The 15968-nt window shown below is 35.8% G+C and overlaps 1 protein-coding gene across 3 annotated transcripts in view; it reads right to left on the reverse strand.

Moving 5' to 3' along the window:
* Positions 1 to 4945: 4945 nt before the first annotated feature.
* The window catches only part of LOC118736868 (protein dispatched), a 33015-nt gene continuing 21992 nt past the window's right edge, over positions 4946 to 15968 (reverse strand). For all 3 annotated transcript variants that reach the window (XM_036466965.1, XM_036466964.1, XM_036466963.1), the window contains 5 exons: positions 8858 to 9090; positions 7675 to 7829; positions 7325 to 7578; positions 5664 to 6647; positions 4946 to 5554 (listed from right to left, as the gene is read on the reverse strand). In XM_036466965.1, coding sequence (XP_036322858.1) covers positions 5275 to 5554; positions 5664 to 6647; positions 7325 to 7578; positions 7675 to 7829; positions 8858 to 9090 — 1906 coding nt within the window. In that variant the 3' untranslated portion in view covers positions 4946 to 5274. The remainder of the gene's footprint in view (positions 5555 to 5663; positions 6648 to 7324; positions 7579 to 7674; positions 7830 to 8857; positions 9091 to 15968) is intronic.

Here is a 15968-nt window from a genome sequence, read left to right on the forward strand (position 1 = left end):
AAACGAAACGAGTAATCACTCGATCACGAATGCCGCGATTCGGGCGCAGTATTTCCTTTTCCGATTTTTTTCACAAATTTTTTAAGATGAAGTGTACGTACCATGATAAAAACATTAGAAGGTAAAACCATTCTCTCAATTCGTCGGCCACGATTTTTTTCTGACGTTTGCAAACATTTTAAAATCATATAAAATTGAAAATAAAAAAATGAAATTGTTCACAATTGTTGTTGTTTGAGATTAAAAATGAGAATGTGTGTGTGTGAGCCTGAGCTCGAATTTTAAAATTATATTGTTGGCAAACGTCAGACTGCCTCTCAATGATTTTACCTTGTAATGTTTTTATCATGGTACGTACTGTGAACACTCAGATTCTTTTACGAAATTTCGAAAGAAAATCGATAAAGTAATGACAATAATGTTGTGCTGTGAAGCAGAATTCTTAAAGATTCCGTTAAGATTTTGGCAACTTTGGTTTGCATGGTAACTACAAAATAGTTTATGTACGTACATGTTATTCATAGCCAAAAGTGCTTCATTTTAATTTATCCCTACTTAATGTCATTATTTATACATACACTTTACATACAAAACGTATATTTAACTTATGTACTAATATGTGTAAATAGCTGTGTTTTTTTTTTTTTTTTGTAATTTCTATCCTAACTACAGTTTAATTTTATTTATTTGTATTCTAAGTACATATACATGGCTATGTTTTATATTGCATCTATGTACGTGGTCATCATTATTACTAAAGTTATTTTTTTGAATTTTTTACATGTGAAGCAAGCAACTTTTAAGTTAAATCGCTTTCAGGTATCTTGAAAAAAATATATTTTTGCTGTCCCGTTAGTTATAAGTTAATATGTAAATGCATATCTTGTAAAAAATTAAATATTGAAAACAAAAAAATCTGAACTATGTGACTTAGGGTCGGTTTTTCAATGCACGGTTGAATGTGGCTATGGTTTTAACTTAGTTTAAAGGGTTCGAGCTAGCTGGTTTAACATTAGCCAATCAAATATCAGCTAACAGGTAAATATATGTACACGCACTGACCAACAGTTAGAAATTTTACAAAAAAAAAGCACACTCCTTACTAAGCATTCCAATTGCTTTTGTGTGAAGTCAAACCAAAATATTCAAAGCCAGATATGTTAGAAAGGGCTTCAAAATAATACGTTGGTTAAAGCCTTTTTCATTTGCATTCTCATGCCAAATTATCCTCGAAAATTTCACTAGATCACGGAGTATTGAAAAAAGTGTATGTTTGTAAGTACACACTTATAATGCTTCGCAGGTATACATATGTACACATGTATATGTATGTGTGCAAATATTTTGCAACTATTCCTGAATTTGTTCTTGTTATTGACAACTATGTTTTAAAGCATTAACAAATTTTAAAATTAACTTCTAAACTGCAATAGAAATTTTACAAACTTATATGTACATCATATATGTATGTACTATGTGAATAATAACATCACATTTTTATAAATATGTACATAGTTGTGTTTATGTTGTTTTAGCTAACTTCAAATTACTTTGCATTATCCAAGCTCCTAAATAAAGGAAATTGTACAAAAATGTGAGTCAATCGACTATCTTTAGTAGTTTGTAAAAACACTTTTTGTTTTTATTAAAAGGTTAGGATGCACTTGCCCTGACGTCTTCGGGCAGAGCAGGTACAATGTTGCGTGTAGTGGCAAGAATGTCAAAATGAAATGTTATAATCAGGGTTTAGCCCACTGTATTTCCTTCTTGGGTTTGACTATCGCGCATGGATTCTAAATTTTGGGCACTAAAAATCTTTTAAATTGTTCCACCGTTAAACCTGCATCTACTGCGGTATACATAAGTTTTGGTGTCAACTGATTGACAAGGTATGTTCTTGTGGTGTGATTGTACCGTTGATTTTTGGCAATTTTTTTTTCACGCAGCCTCTTCCATACAAAAACATTGTTCTCGAAAATGCTTCATATAGAAAAAATGCAAAACACCTTCAACAATAAAAATTCTCAAATATCATCGCGATTTTTGACTAACTCCGAACTTGAATTTTTTAACTAACATTTAATGGGCTGCAAAACTGCATACTCGAAAAAATTCTAAAAAATCTGATTAAAAAATTTAACATTTTTATGCAAATTTGCTGAATTTTCGCGAGTTTCGCACAAAGTTTAGGAATTTTGTTTTTATGTTTTTTGTTGTTGAATGAACGTAATTTTTATACAAAATTAGCGAAAAAATATTAGAATAAAAATTTTTGCATATATTGTGAAAAGTTTGCGGCGATGACTCTTACAGAAATGTCGTGTCGAATTAGTAACTTCCGCAATTGCTGGCAGGGTAACTAAAGTGTGCTTTATAAAATAACTAAATGCCATGTAACTCCGAATGTGTAACCCTACCTTTCAAAAATTTTCAAAATTTTCTGGTTTATCGCGTATAGTTTTTGAGCATTTCACTTTAAAAACTTTTTAAATATATATTGTATTCTACAAGCAATTACGAATAATTTGATGCCTTAATAATAGATGTGCTTTCAGAATAAACCAACTTTTAATCAGTATAGCAGTACTTGAAATTTTGCTTAACTTTTAGCTATTTTTTAAATAAATCCCTCAGTTTTGAAGTTATTTTACTAAAATTTTGCACGTGACCGTTTTTTAATATTCCTTATATGACCTTAACTATTCCATTCTAAATCATCGAAATCGGTTCACTATAAAATGTAGCTCCCATACAACTGGTTGTTAAGCAGGTAAGAAATTGAGTACTATTTTTATTCATAATAAATTATGTTACTTTGTCTTTATGATGAAGATAAGAGGCCAAACCAAATATCTGAATAATCAGTTGTATAGAAACTATTTGTTAAAGTGAGCCTTTGTCGATGACCTTCAGAATTAGTTAAGGAAATATTAAAAAATAGCCACGTGCAAAATTTTAATAAATTAACTTAAAACTGAGCGAGTTATTTATAAAATAGTTAAGATTTAACCAAATTTTCAAGTACCGTTATCTCGAAAACCGTAGCCAATCTGGTAAAACGGGGGATGGCATTGCATTTATTACGTCCCAATTAAGTGAGTTCAACTTTCAAAATCTTTGCTAAAATTTTCAACTTGCACAGCGTAATTTGAACTCAACTTATTCTTCTGTTTTTCTATTTCAGCGCTCTACGTAAATGCTTATTCCTCGCCTAACTTTTGAAGCACTTGATGAAAATGAATTACACTTATATTTATCGATTTATTAAAAGCTTACGAATAGAATCATATATAAAACATAGGTGTGCCCACAAATTAAAAAAATCGACTTTTTTGAAAGCGTACCTGTTTTTTTTTAGATTTGCCTATATCGTTAGCTCAACCCTGGAATGATTTGCTGCTTCGAACTATGCAAACTTGTATATTTATGAGCGCAATAAAAACCAGACATAATAAATTTTAAAATGTTCATATTATGAACGTAAATTTTTTAATTTTTTCTTGAAACTTTCACATCGGCTTGCAAAAAAAAAGTGCAAATAAGCATAGCCTCCTTAAGTCCTTACCTCATCTCATTTCCAAGTCAAGCTTTATAAAAAGTCGGTATACATAAAATCCGTAAATAATCCGTAGTAAAACTAATAGCATTTTAAAAGCAATGCTCACGCAGTGAATTCGGCACAGTCTTCAATAAAAACTTTTTTTCCAAAGAAAATCGCGGCTAAAGAACTTAAATGTTTACTCTGCGTTTTTGGTAATATGTATGTATGTATACAGAGTAGCAGAATTGTTAAATGTAGGCCTTTTATATTACGGTAACGATACGTATATAAGACTGTATGTGTAGAATTATGAGTAGCTAGTGTATTATAAATAATACCGTGCCACAAAACCACAAAAATCCAAAAAAAATCAATATGTTCACGAAACTAGGGGCCGAACATAGTAAAACTGCGTTTTTAGTTTTCCTTTCTCCCACCCGACCAAGAAACGCACGTTAGCGGATGTTACGAGTTTTACGATAGTTTCACCTAAGAGTCTCTTAAAAGTATATAGAAGGAGGCATTGATTTAGTAAACATTTTGTAAGAAATTTTCTATAATTAAAAAGTAAAACGTTTTGTTGCAAGTAAGTGTTAATACAATAATTGGAAATTTTAAGGAATCACATAAAAAATCAGAGTAAGTATTGAAACTCCTTTGCATGATAAATAATTTAAAATAATAAACTGACTATCCTTATCACACAAATAGCACAACTCACACAGTTGGATCAAAATTCTTAAGGAACCATACAAAACATCACAAGTAAGTATAAATAAATATATACATATATTTAACAAAATAACTGACTGACTCCTAAAGCAGCAGAAATTAATTCATATCGTGCTTGTAATGAAGCAGATAATATATATGACGTCCCAAGAGACTGTCTTACTTTACCACTCGTCTGGCACGGTGGTTTTTAAGTATTTAAAAAATTTGTGAGTGCAGCTTTTGTGTATTTTCCTAAAGCATTTCATTTCTCAATACAATTTACTACAAGCAGACACTTTAATTAATTTTGAATTTCCTATGTTTCCATTAATATATACATATTTGTATTAATATACCTATATTTGTATTCAGGTTAATTAAATTTGCACCAATGGAGAGAAGTCGTACGGTAAATTTATAATAAGCTCGTGGCGATCATTGTTTGAAGACACGTTAGCGCAGAAATTTTCATGGCGTGGAACAGGGGCAAAAAATGTATAAGAGGGATAAATTTGACGTTGCCAATTCGAAGTAAGGGATGCATTCTCGTGTACGTTGGTCGGGTTGGCTGACGTCGGGATTTTTTAAAGAACTTTGAAATTGCAAAGATATGATTAATTCACAAAAATTTTTGTAAAAGTTTAGTGTAAATACTGTAAAATTAAAAAACTTGGGTCACAAGAACGAATAGGTATTGAAAATGCCTTTTAAAACATTTTTATATTTTTAAGCTAATAAATTTAGGTCAAAATTCGAGGATGTGGTCGTATATACTATGATTATGGTGGCGTTTTCTTTTCTACCGACAAATTTTGCATTTTCCGTGCCCTCCACGCACAAGTACTACGGAGAAGGCAATGAAAAGGCAATATTTTTTGTAGAAAAGAATACGCCATTAGTCTTTGGCCCCCAGTTTTGCGAATATGTATATTGTTTTTTTTTTTTTGTGTGTAAAGTGTACTGTCGCACGGTGTAATAAAAAATACTTAATTACACATATATGTACAAATATAGGTATCTCAGTTTGTGGCATGTAACTCAGATATTGAGCTTTCGATAGACGGACCTTTGCGATCAATGGCGGATGATATGTTGGCATTGGTATTGGCAGGCTTATTATTAAAAGAATGTTCGAAATCTACACTCAGTGGATGCGAGCTTTCTGTACCAGAAATCGTCTTAATCAACGAACTCGATGTGAGCGACTCGAGCTCATGTGTTTCCGAACTGATTAATTCGCCGATTGCCGAACTTGATGGTGTAAGTAATTGCTCGCTAGCAATAACTTGGCTTTGTTTTCTGGAATTTTACACAAGTAGTTAAATAAGCACAGGTTTGCATGAATTGGAAATCAACTAAGTATATCTTATTCACAATTATTATTTGACATGTATAAGCGAATACTTACCTTTCATAATATTTATTGCCACTATTTGCCGACCCTTTACTTATTAAAGGGTAACTGAACTGCATGAAACCATACTGCGGACCAGCTGTCCTTAACAGACTCATAAGGAAAAACGTTCCGTACAACCAGCTAACAATCATTACAATAACTAAGAACAAACCAATCTGTATATACGGCAGTACATTGGAGGCCAGCATTAAAGCACCAGCCACACCTGTAGTAATTGCTGCCATCGACATTGGTCCTACAATCCGCGACAAGGTGAATTGACTAGCAGCCAGGCGTTCGCTCGTCGGCGACATGCGATAATGTATACCATAGTGTAGGCTAAAGTCTACCGCTAATCCAATCGCCGTACTTACAGTAATACTCTCCAATACGTTTAGCTTCCAACCAACCAATATTAGTATTGATACCGTCGTAAAGATTGTAAGCAAGACAGTTATAACGGCATATAGGGATACTAAAACATTCAAGGTAACCAGTAGTAAAACAAAGAGCGAAGCACTCATTGCCACAATAATCGCTACCAAAGTGTCGTGACTCAGTGTGTTCTGTGTGTCGAAGAATTTGAGTTCGCTCGTAAACCAGCCGCCCTGCATTTCGGGTGGTGCTGTTTTCAACTCATCTGCTAGCCACTGGTCGACTGCTTGAACAAATTTTCTTACGTCATTGTAGGCCGTGGTGTATGCGACATTCGATTCGAATTCGATGACCAAAGCTTTCACTTTTGGTGGAGCCACAATTCGATTTTGAGACACATTTTTTATAGTTTTGTCGTGGTGGCCATGTGACGAGCCAAGGCTATTCTTCTCCGCCAGAAATCTAGGTCCAGCCACCCCAGGTGTGTAATATATACGCGGTGTCGCATAGAGTAAGGACATGCTTTCCGGCAAGCAGGTGTCAAAAACGTGAGGCTCAAAGGGAAACTTTGATACATCACAACATGGTGTACGATCCGAATTGTCCATTCCATCTATGCACCTGGAATTAATTTTTTTTTTAGATATGAGTTTATTAGAGAGATATGACTTAATTTGTAATTGCATCCTTATAAAAAGGATATGATTAAAACTCATTAGGATTTCAATAACAAACCGCAATAATTTAACTTGTTATCGTCGGTGTTTTTGCAAAACCGCCCATCGACCAGTTGCAAAACAGCCTAAATCGCCGTTGTGGTAAAAATGGGATTTGGTAACCTGGAACTCCAGGCATTGTGGAATAATGGCTAGAGAAAATGCCGCCTATCATGAGAGTGCCTTACCTTAACAAATAAAGGGCTTAAGTAATTTTTTCCCAAATCCAGCTTTGTATAAAATGAGGTAGGTTACCCACTAAAATCCTAATACGAATTAGTAGCAACTACTACAGCATTAAGTTAGTTACAGCATTCAATCAAAAACAGAATTAAAAAAAAATTTGCACCTAAAGAACTCAAATTTCTATCAGGTTTTTAATCGTCTGATCTACTTCCATAATAGTTCTGTTTGCTACGCAACGGACTTGTACAAGTTGTTACCAAATCTCGTTCGTTTGGAAAAAAAAAACATGCAAGGAGAGAGCACAATTTTGACATTTCATTTGGAAAATAATAGGAAAAAATTTTATAAAATGGCAAAAGTTTGTATCGTCCGCTAATGTTGACTAATCAAACTCACATGCGCTCCATTAATGAAATGAAATTCTCAATAAAGCAATTTGACAGCAACGATCCAAATGTAACTTCATAAAATGGTTGTTGTCTTATTTTCTTGCAAAAATTTAACAGCCAGATTTGTGCAGCCTTAGTTGATATATTAAAATTATTGTCATAATATAAGTTTCCACGAGAATAGGGATCAGTGTAATCACCGTCGTCAACTTGCTGGATACCCCACACGAAGCGTAGTGGTAATTTAAAATTTTCATAGGCCTTAAATTAGAAAGTTTATTATTAAGTACATATGTACATAAATACACATGCAACCATGTACGTATTTAGTAATTAAAGGATACTTTCAGTACTTACCGACATCGATTTCTCAAACCAAAACTCATTTTTCATTTTGCTATTATAAATTTCGAAAGGATGACTACTTGAGAACAGTTGAAAATGGGAACTATCAGGCAACTGTAGGCCAGGCACATATAATACAATAATTGCGCTACATAATCCTATCGCGCCTATAAAATATAATAAAATAAAATATATATGCAAGTATTATTTACGTACGGGAGCATTAAATAAGCAACACTAGTGTCAATCGATGTAAGATTTAAAATTTTTTAGCATAATATACTAAGAACGTTTGATTACAGCGCCCCAAAAGATAATTTAGGTAGGCCTTCTTAAATGAAACCAACCTAAAAGGCGTACCCAAGAAGGGCTGAAAAAGTGTTTCCCCTCGATGTCTTCTAGAAGGACTCTTTTTTTCATTTACGCGAATATAAGTTTATATTTCGCCCTATCGTAGAATCCATCGAAGAGAATCCACGAATACGAATAAGAAAAAATTCCCATCAAAGAATACATTGGAACTCGAAAAGGGTGTTGCCGCACTAAAATGCCAAATTTCGATGTTTAAAATCAGCTGGCTCAAAGTAAACAAATAAATTCTATCGTGCAACACTTTACTCTTTTAAACTTTTTAAGATATTTAATCAATAAAACGGACTCGCTGACGAAAGTGGAAGAATTCAGCGAAAAATTACGACGGACGAAAGCAACCCACTCGATACGGAAAAATTATATACTTACATTTAAAATTTGCAATAAAACATATTTTATGCGAACCTTAATAAATAAATACCTTAGAATATGATTTTTTTTTTTTTAAATAAAGAAGCAACTTGAGATGGACTCCTCGAAAGGCCTTCTGGGGTACGTCATACAAAAGCCGTTCTGGAAGCCCTTCCTTGGGCAGTGAAAGCAGAGGTCCTTCAATTTGTGCCACTCCATAAAAAAGCAAAAGGAAGGCAAAGTGGAAGTCCGCTCGACTTTTACGAAGGGCTTTTAACTCCTAAAATTATCTACTGGGGCGCTTCGCCATGGATTAGCACAGCAACAGTGCATCGATGAACTTGTGTCACTTCACTGAGGGAAAAACAATAAAAGCATTTTACAAACAAAATGCTTTTTTTCTTATCTTAGCTAGTCTAAAGACTTATTTAATGCCCCTCGTACTATTTTCAATATTTTTGTATAATTTTACCAAATAAGCATATCCAAATTGTTGCGTAATTCATCACAGCCCTTGTAATAATTGCCTCAAATAGTTGACAGGACTTTGTAATTGACTTGTTGAACATGAGCAATAATTTCTGCAAGGGAAGCTTACTATTGCAGACCGTACAGGCAGAGAGACGTTCCATTATGCACACGACAGCAGGTAGCCAAGTTATCATAAGCAAATAATTAGTAATAGCTACAGTTCCCGCAAAGACACTGTAATTTTAAGAAAATATTTTATAATGCAATCAAAAACATACAAAAATAAATAGGCACGCGATGGTTTAACAAAATTTGGCTATTTTTTTTTCGTTTATTTAATGATTAATTAATTTTTGTAAAAGTATATCTCACTATCTAACAACCACCATGTATGTAAGTCCAACTCCCTTATTCTAGAACCCGAATTTTCGTTATTCGTAATTCGAAAATACGATTTGGATTGCAGCATAATATTTCTACGATTCGTAGCAAAATTCGAATACGAAAGAGTTGCAGAATAGAGGTGCAAATTGCAAACTTTGTACAAAAATTAGAAAAATTCTACAACGTTTGATCATAATTTAAAACTTTTTAGTCAGAATTATAAGACAAAAGTTTGGTATACCCTTATGTACATATCGTCGCCTCAGAAAACGGATGACGAATGTGCAAAATCACGATTTTGGGATTTTGATGCAGAATTACTAAGTTGGACATGCTCTTTCGATTTCTGCAATCCATTTTTCTATATCTCCATTAGTTTTTGAGATATTTCGTGCGCATTTTGTCGTATGTTACATAATATTAATGATTGGGTATGCCTTTTGTTGTATGTGCTGAAAATGCGTCACATACGACAAATTCCCATACAAACGTACCTTTTTTTTAATCATAAAACGTTTGTCGTATGTGGCACATACGACAAATTCCCATACAAATGTAATCTTTTTTTAATCATAAAACATTTGTCGTATGTATCGCAAAACTTTGAACTTACGACTATAACGATACAATTAAAATTGAAAATTAAACTAAGTAACTAATTTTAAAATTTTAAATTTTTAAATTTTAGCTTGCACTGTCTCCAATGAAATGAAAGAGATAAAAATGTACAAAAGACTGAATTTAAGTATTGTTTTTATATAAAGAAAACGTATGTTCGTAACATATTTACAGCATAAGAGATGTACAGATTTTTTTTATTAAATACATGATTATGTTTTTGTTATGTTTTTTCTAATAAGTAATCATTATTTAATAAATATGTCTGTTTTTTTCATCAAATTATACCATCGTCGTTGAAATAGATACTTTACTATTGTCGTATGTTCTGTGGACAAAACAAAGTGGTGAGTAAACGCTACTTACGACAAATGTATACGGAATGAAAAGTAAATTTTCTCATTAACGTTAAGAGATATTAAATGTAAAAATATGGGAAATCAAAACTAATAACACCAACTACGTCTCCTTCAAAAGTTACAAAAATCTACCGTACAGTTTCGGATTAATTCGACATTAAACTTCAAAGTCAATTTTCTCAAAACCGTGTTTTGTAACATTCGACATCCGTTTTCTGAGACGACGATATATAGCCTGTTGAACGTGGATTTTGTTAAATAGTGAGTTATACTTTTATAAATAATAAATAAACACTAAATAAACCAAAGGAAAATAGGCAAAACTTGTTAAAACGTCTCATTCCTACTGTATATGTATGTAAGTAGTCACCAGCAATAATCTGCCAGCAACAAAATCAAACTCATATGCCTGCAATTTATGGAAGCAAACTACTTTTCCCTATATGACGGCATATTGAACAGATAGTATTATTTGAGCAGCTGATTTGATTTTGTTCGAATTATTTGGTCTCTAAATTGTCAAATATTGTTTATACTTTTTCTCAAGACTTCTGAACCAAGGCGAATTGATACATGGTGGTATTACACCAGCTGATGTCTTCCTCTTTCATTCGTTTTACTTGTATTTTTTTTTTGTTTTTACTGTTAGTTAGGCGACCTTTCTTAAATACGGCCTTGAATTTATATTGTTTATGTACCGGACTTTCAGATTTTTTGAGCAGTGTGGCTAAGGAATTCATCAATATTTATTCAAAATTGATATATGAAATCAAGGTAAAACCATTGAGAGGCAGTTGACGTTTGCCAGCAATATAATTTAAAAATTAAGGGCCTTATTCTGTATCACGAACGATAGGCAAAACGAACGTCAGTTCGTCCGGTCGCAGTTCGTAATGCCGTATTCTGGCAGATCTGTAGCTTCATCCCCTGCGTGCTGCTAGTCCCAGGCGACGACAAGGGCGCTGCATAGATTTGAACCGGCCGGCCAATTGCCTTGTATGTTGCCAACAACGTTTCTTTATCTTTGCCCCAAGTGCTGCCGGCCAGCGACTTGAGGACGTTGTTGCGGCTCTGTCCTTTGTTGACAATTGCGGTTGTATGCGCCGAGAAGGAGAGCAGAAGATAAGAGAAGTGGAAGATAACTCCGAGGTTTTCGGGTTATTCACCGTCGGTATTGTTACGCCATCAAAGTGAATACCCCGTTGCAGTCTGACTTCCTTCATCCAGGTGGTGAATAGGTGCCGAGGATTTCGCAGAGGATAGGGCAAGACTCCTTGCAGTGAAGAAGCGAGAAAGTTCGGCGAGATAACCGTTTACTTTCGACCACAAGTCATCAGTTCCATTCCCAGATGCCATGATCGAACAATCGTCAGCATAAGAGCCAATATTGACACCCTCTGGTGGGAGGACACCGCCCTGTGGTACCCCCTGTTTAAATTTTCTTAGCTTGCTGGTTTTGTCCCTAAAAATTACTGACGAGTGTCGACCACTCAGGTAACTCGCCGACCACCGTTTGAGTCCCTGTGGGAGTGAGGAGGCCTCTATGTCTTCTAGCAGCGTTGAATGACTGACAGTGTCGAACGCCTTGGACACGTCCAACGCTACTAGAATAGTTCTCTCACAGAGGCGGTTTCGGTTAAGGCCACGAGTTATCTGGATGTTTATCTGGCGTTAAATGCTGTTGATGTGCTGTACACTTTACGGAATTCATGCTGATGCTTCGCTGGGGTTAGGTGGTTCGCGAAATAGGGCAGTAGTAAGGCCTCTAGTATCTTCGCTACCAGGGAAAGGAGGGTTATCGGACGATGAGACTCTTCTTTGTCGGCTGGTTTCCCCGGTTTGAGCAGTGGGACCACTGTTCCCATCTTCCAGATTTCTGGAATGACGAAAGTGCCTGTTGACAAATTGAGGACCTCCGTTAGGTACGCTACTCACGCCGGACCCAAAGTATTCAGCATCAACATGCATATTTCGTCGGGTCCAATGGCTTTGGAGGCTGTCGCCTTCCGATGGCTACCCTTGACTCACTGCTGGTGAAAACAACAGACGCACTAGGTTTTGGCATTTTGTGCAGCCTTCTGGTCACTCTACGTTTGGCTTTATCCACCGGAGGATGCAGAATGAACTGCCGGCTATAATAGCTCGCGCAACGCTCCGGGTCCGACGAAGCGTGGTCACCAAAGTCTATTTAAACTCTGTCGTCACGCTTCGCCGGGGTGGACAATGACTTCACGGTTGGCCAAATCTTATTCACAACAGAGGCGAAGTTGCAGGACTTCAGATGCTCTTCCAATTTCTTCCGCTTATGTACGTTCACAAGTTGCCGAATCTCCGAATTGAGATCCCTGGTACGGGGATTTCCGGGATCGGCCTAACGAAGGTTGTCACGCTCATCGGCTAGAACAGCCGCTTCAGTAGGAAAGTTCGGACGCGGATCTGTAATACATCCTGCTGGGATGAAGCGACCTGCAGCACCTACGCGAAAGTCGATTGTTATGGGTAGTGCTGTGAAGGCGCTTTCAGTAACATCCGCGAAGCCTTTCCAATCAGTGGAAAAGTTGACATAGGTCCGGTGATCCGCGGAAGCAAAGTCGGCAGGTTTATCAATCGAGATGACTACTGGCAGATGGTCTGATGCTAGGGTCAGCATAGGTCTCTATCATACGCTGTTTATCAGACCAGTGCTGACAACTGTTAGATCTGGCGAACTGCAGCAGCTGCCCATAATCCTGGTCGGTGCGTCTATTTGATCAGCCAGATGTGTTCCCCTACGATCATTTAAGAGGCTTGAGTGCCAAAGAACATGGTGCGCGTTAAAGTCGCCAACTACCATACGGTTTTCACCTCTGAGTAGCGCACCTATTTCAGGGTGATACCCTGCCGAGCAGCTGGTGACAGGGGATATATATAAGTTAAATATTTCGAGCTCAACATCGCCTGATCGGATAGCAATACCCTGACATTCTAGGATGGTATCCCTGCGGTATGGTGCGTGATGAACGCTAAGCCTCCACCATTGTCTTGCTCGCGATCTCGACGGTGCACGTTGTATCCGGCGCAATTCAACAAGGTTGGATTGCCGTGCCACTTCGTTTCTTGCTATGAAGTCTGTTACAGTTTAATTGTAGCACCTCTGTGTGCCTTGGGAGACCAATTGTGATGTGTGGTGTTATGGAGTTGTGCTGCCTGCCGGCTCCCTGCTGTATGTGCTGCAAAAGGGGGTGCTGCCTTATGGTGGTGGTTGGCGGCGTTGCGGGGGAGATATACGACTGGGCAGCACAGCAGGGACCAACATAGTCCCTCGCCCAATCACGCGTGTTGCGAAGTCCTGAGCATGCCCTAAAGTGGCACCAGGCAAGGACTGACAAATTAAATTTTAAATTTTTATCAAAAATCACGTAAAATTATAAAAAATATTGTTCTTTTTTTATTTATCACTACTTTTTTAACTAATTACCTTTTTTTTTAAGATGAATATTTTTTATAATTTTACGTGATTTTTGATAAAAATTTAGAACTTCATAAACTTAAAATTGAAATATCTCAAGCAGTATTGAAGTTAGCGATTAAGCCCTAATGAGCTTTTTTGTAGGAAATAAAATTTCCTACAAGTTTCTCATTTACATTTTTTCTATAGCTCTCGTCATTTACGAGATAAATGCGAAAAAACGTAAATTTCATGAAAAAATCAGGTTTAGTGGCCCGTACTACCTCGCCGGTGTGAGTTACGACTTCGCCGCAGTGGGCACTTTTGTAGAGCATTTAATGCTGAGAAAATCCCCATTTTGGACAAGGTGATACCATTAAATGCCGCTGAGCTATAGAAATTTAAAAAAAAAAATCAAAGTTCCCGTGTATTTTAAATGGAAAATCTTCACACGCCTTGGCCGAGTACTTAAAATTAATATTAAGGGCTCAAACTTTCAGGGGATTTTTTTTTTGGGTATTTCCAACAAAATTTCACGATGGGACCGAAAAAAAAAAATAGTCGCAAAAAAAAAAGCACCCTAGTATGTATGTACAGTGACGATCAAAACTGTAACATGGTTTAACACTTTTTGTTTCAGCCACCGCTATATTTCCAAGTTCTAACGACTTTCATCCTTTTGTTGAATATTCTTCTTGGTACGTCCCTACTCCCTCTCTCATAATGATTTGAAGTCAATACAACAACAATAAAAAAACCAGCAGACCAAAATGTAAATTAAGGCAGATGTTACAGTTTTGCAATCACTCTCAGTTTTGCATTTGACAGTTATCTTTTACTTAGTTGGAAGTCAGATGACTTCTTTCTATATTGTAATTTATTGAAGAAGTGATCACCAGTAAATAACATAGTTAATCAGGAACCCTAAATGTAAATAATAGATTTACTGCGGAAAGGCGGAAACGCACGAAAAGTGGCAAAAAATTTTGGAATTTGGTACTTAAAAATGTTAAGAGTTGGAAAAAATATAGCCTAAAGTGTTCCCAAGGGCAAAGGAAGTCTGTTAAAAAATATTACGGTACGATATCTTGTGAACTTAGCAACAAGTACCGATGCAGCCACTATTACAGAAGCGCTTAAGGTATTAAAATTGAATGCAAATCAGTAGACAGCGAGGCGAAGAATTGCCAAATTGAACACTAAGGCATAATAAAAGATCAAAAGATCATTTTGATCAAAATACATGTGCGAGTGTGGCAGCATTTCGCTGCATCGCACGAAAACCGAACCGTTGCCTATTGGGACATGTTAGGCCGTTCAGAATGCAATAAAAAACATATTTTTAAGTTTCAATTGAATGTTATTTGGTCGGACAAGACTAAATTAATCGCTTTCAATCAGATGGCCGGGCATGGTATTGGTTTAAAGACCCAAATTAAGCCTAAGCGCATCATGTACTGCAAACTGTGAATCACAGTGGTAGGATCTTAATTGTTTGGGGTTGTATTTCAAAAATTTTGTTGGTCCGTTAGTACGCATTATGCGTAAGGAACAGTATCTGTTCATATTTCAACAAAATTTGCAAGATGTAGTCGAAAAATGAGAGTTTCTGCTGAAAAATCACCCAAAACATACTGCATATCTTCGCAAAGACTGGATACAAAAGCAAAAATTTGCTAATTTGAAATGACCTCCACAAACCGCGGACTTGAATCTCATCGAGAATTTGCGAAATCAACTAAAAGCACAGCTTAATAAGTATCAAAGTCCGTAAAATCGAGTACATGAGCAGTGAAAGCAAACTAAGGATATACCTCCAGAATTTTTACAGAGATACAAATAAGGTATGCCAAATCACATCCAGGAACTGAAACAGGCAAAAGAGTACTGAACATTGTGTTAGTAGTTCTTTTTTTTCGTGGAAATTGTTAAAAGCTCTTTAAAATATATGAGTGCAAAACTGTAACATCTGCCTTAATTTACATTTTTGTCTGCTGATTTTTTTATTGTTGTTGTATTGACTTCAAATCATTATGAGAGAGGGAGTAGGGATGTACCAACAAGAATATTCAACAAAAGGATGAAAGTCGTTAGAACTTGGAAATATAGCGGTGGCTGAAACAAAAAGTGTTAAACCATGTTACAGTTTTGCTCGTCACTGTATATGCATGCTGCAAAAATTAAAGCTTTATGTATACGCAGAATTTTGTCGATTAGTGGAGCCCTCCGTGTTGCTTACTACAGTGTTGCCACTTATCAATGCCTTTTCATAAACTTACGTTATCAACAACAATTTTTCGTGCTATAATAGATCTTAGCAAAAT

Source organism: Rhagoletis pomonella, unplaced genomic scaffold (genome assembly GCF_013731165.1).
Source record: "Rhagoletis pomonella isolate Grant_MI unplaced genomic scaffold, Rhpom_1.0 Rhpom_scaffold_00004, whole genome shotgun sequence".
Classification (NCBI taxonomy): Eukaryota; Metazoa; Arthropoda; class Insecta; order Diptera; family Tephritidae; genus Rhagoletis; species Rhagoletis pomonella.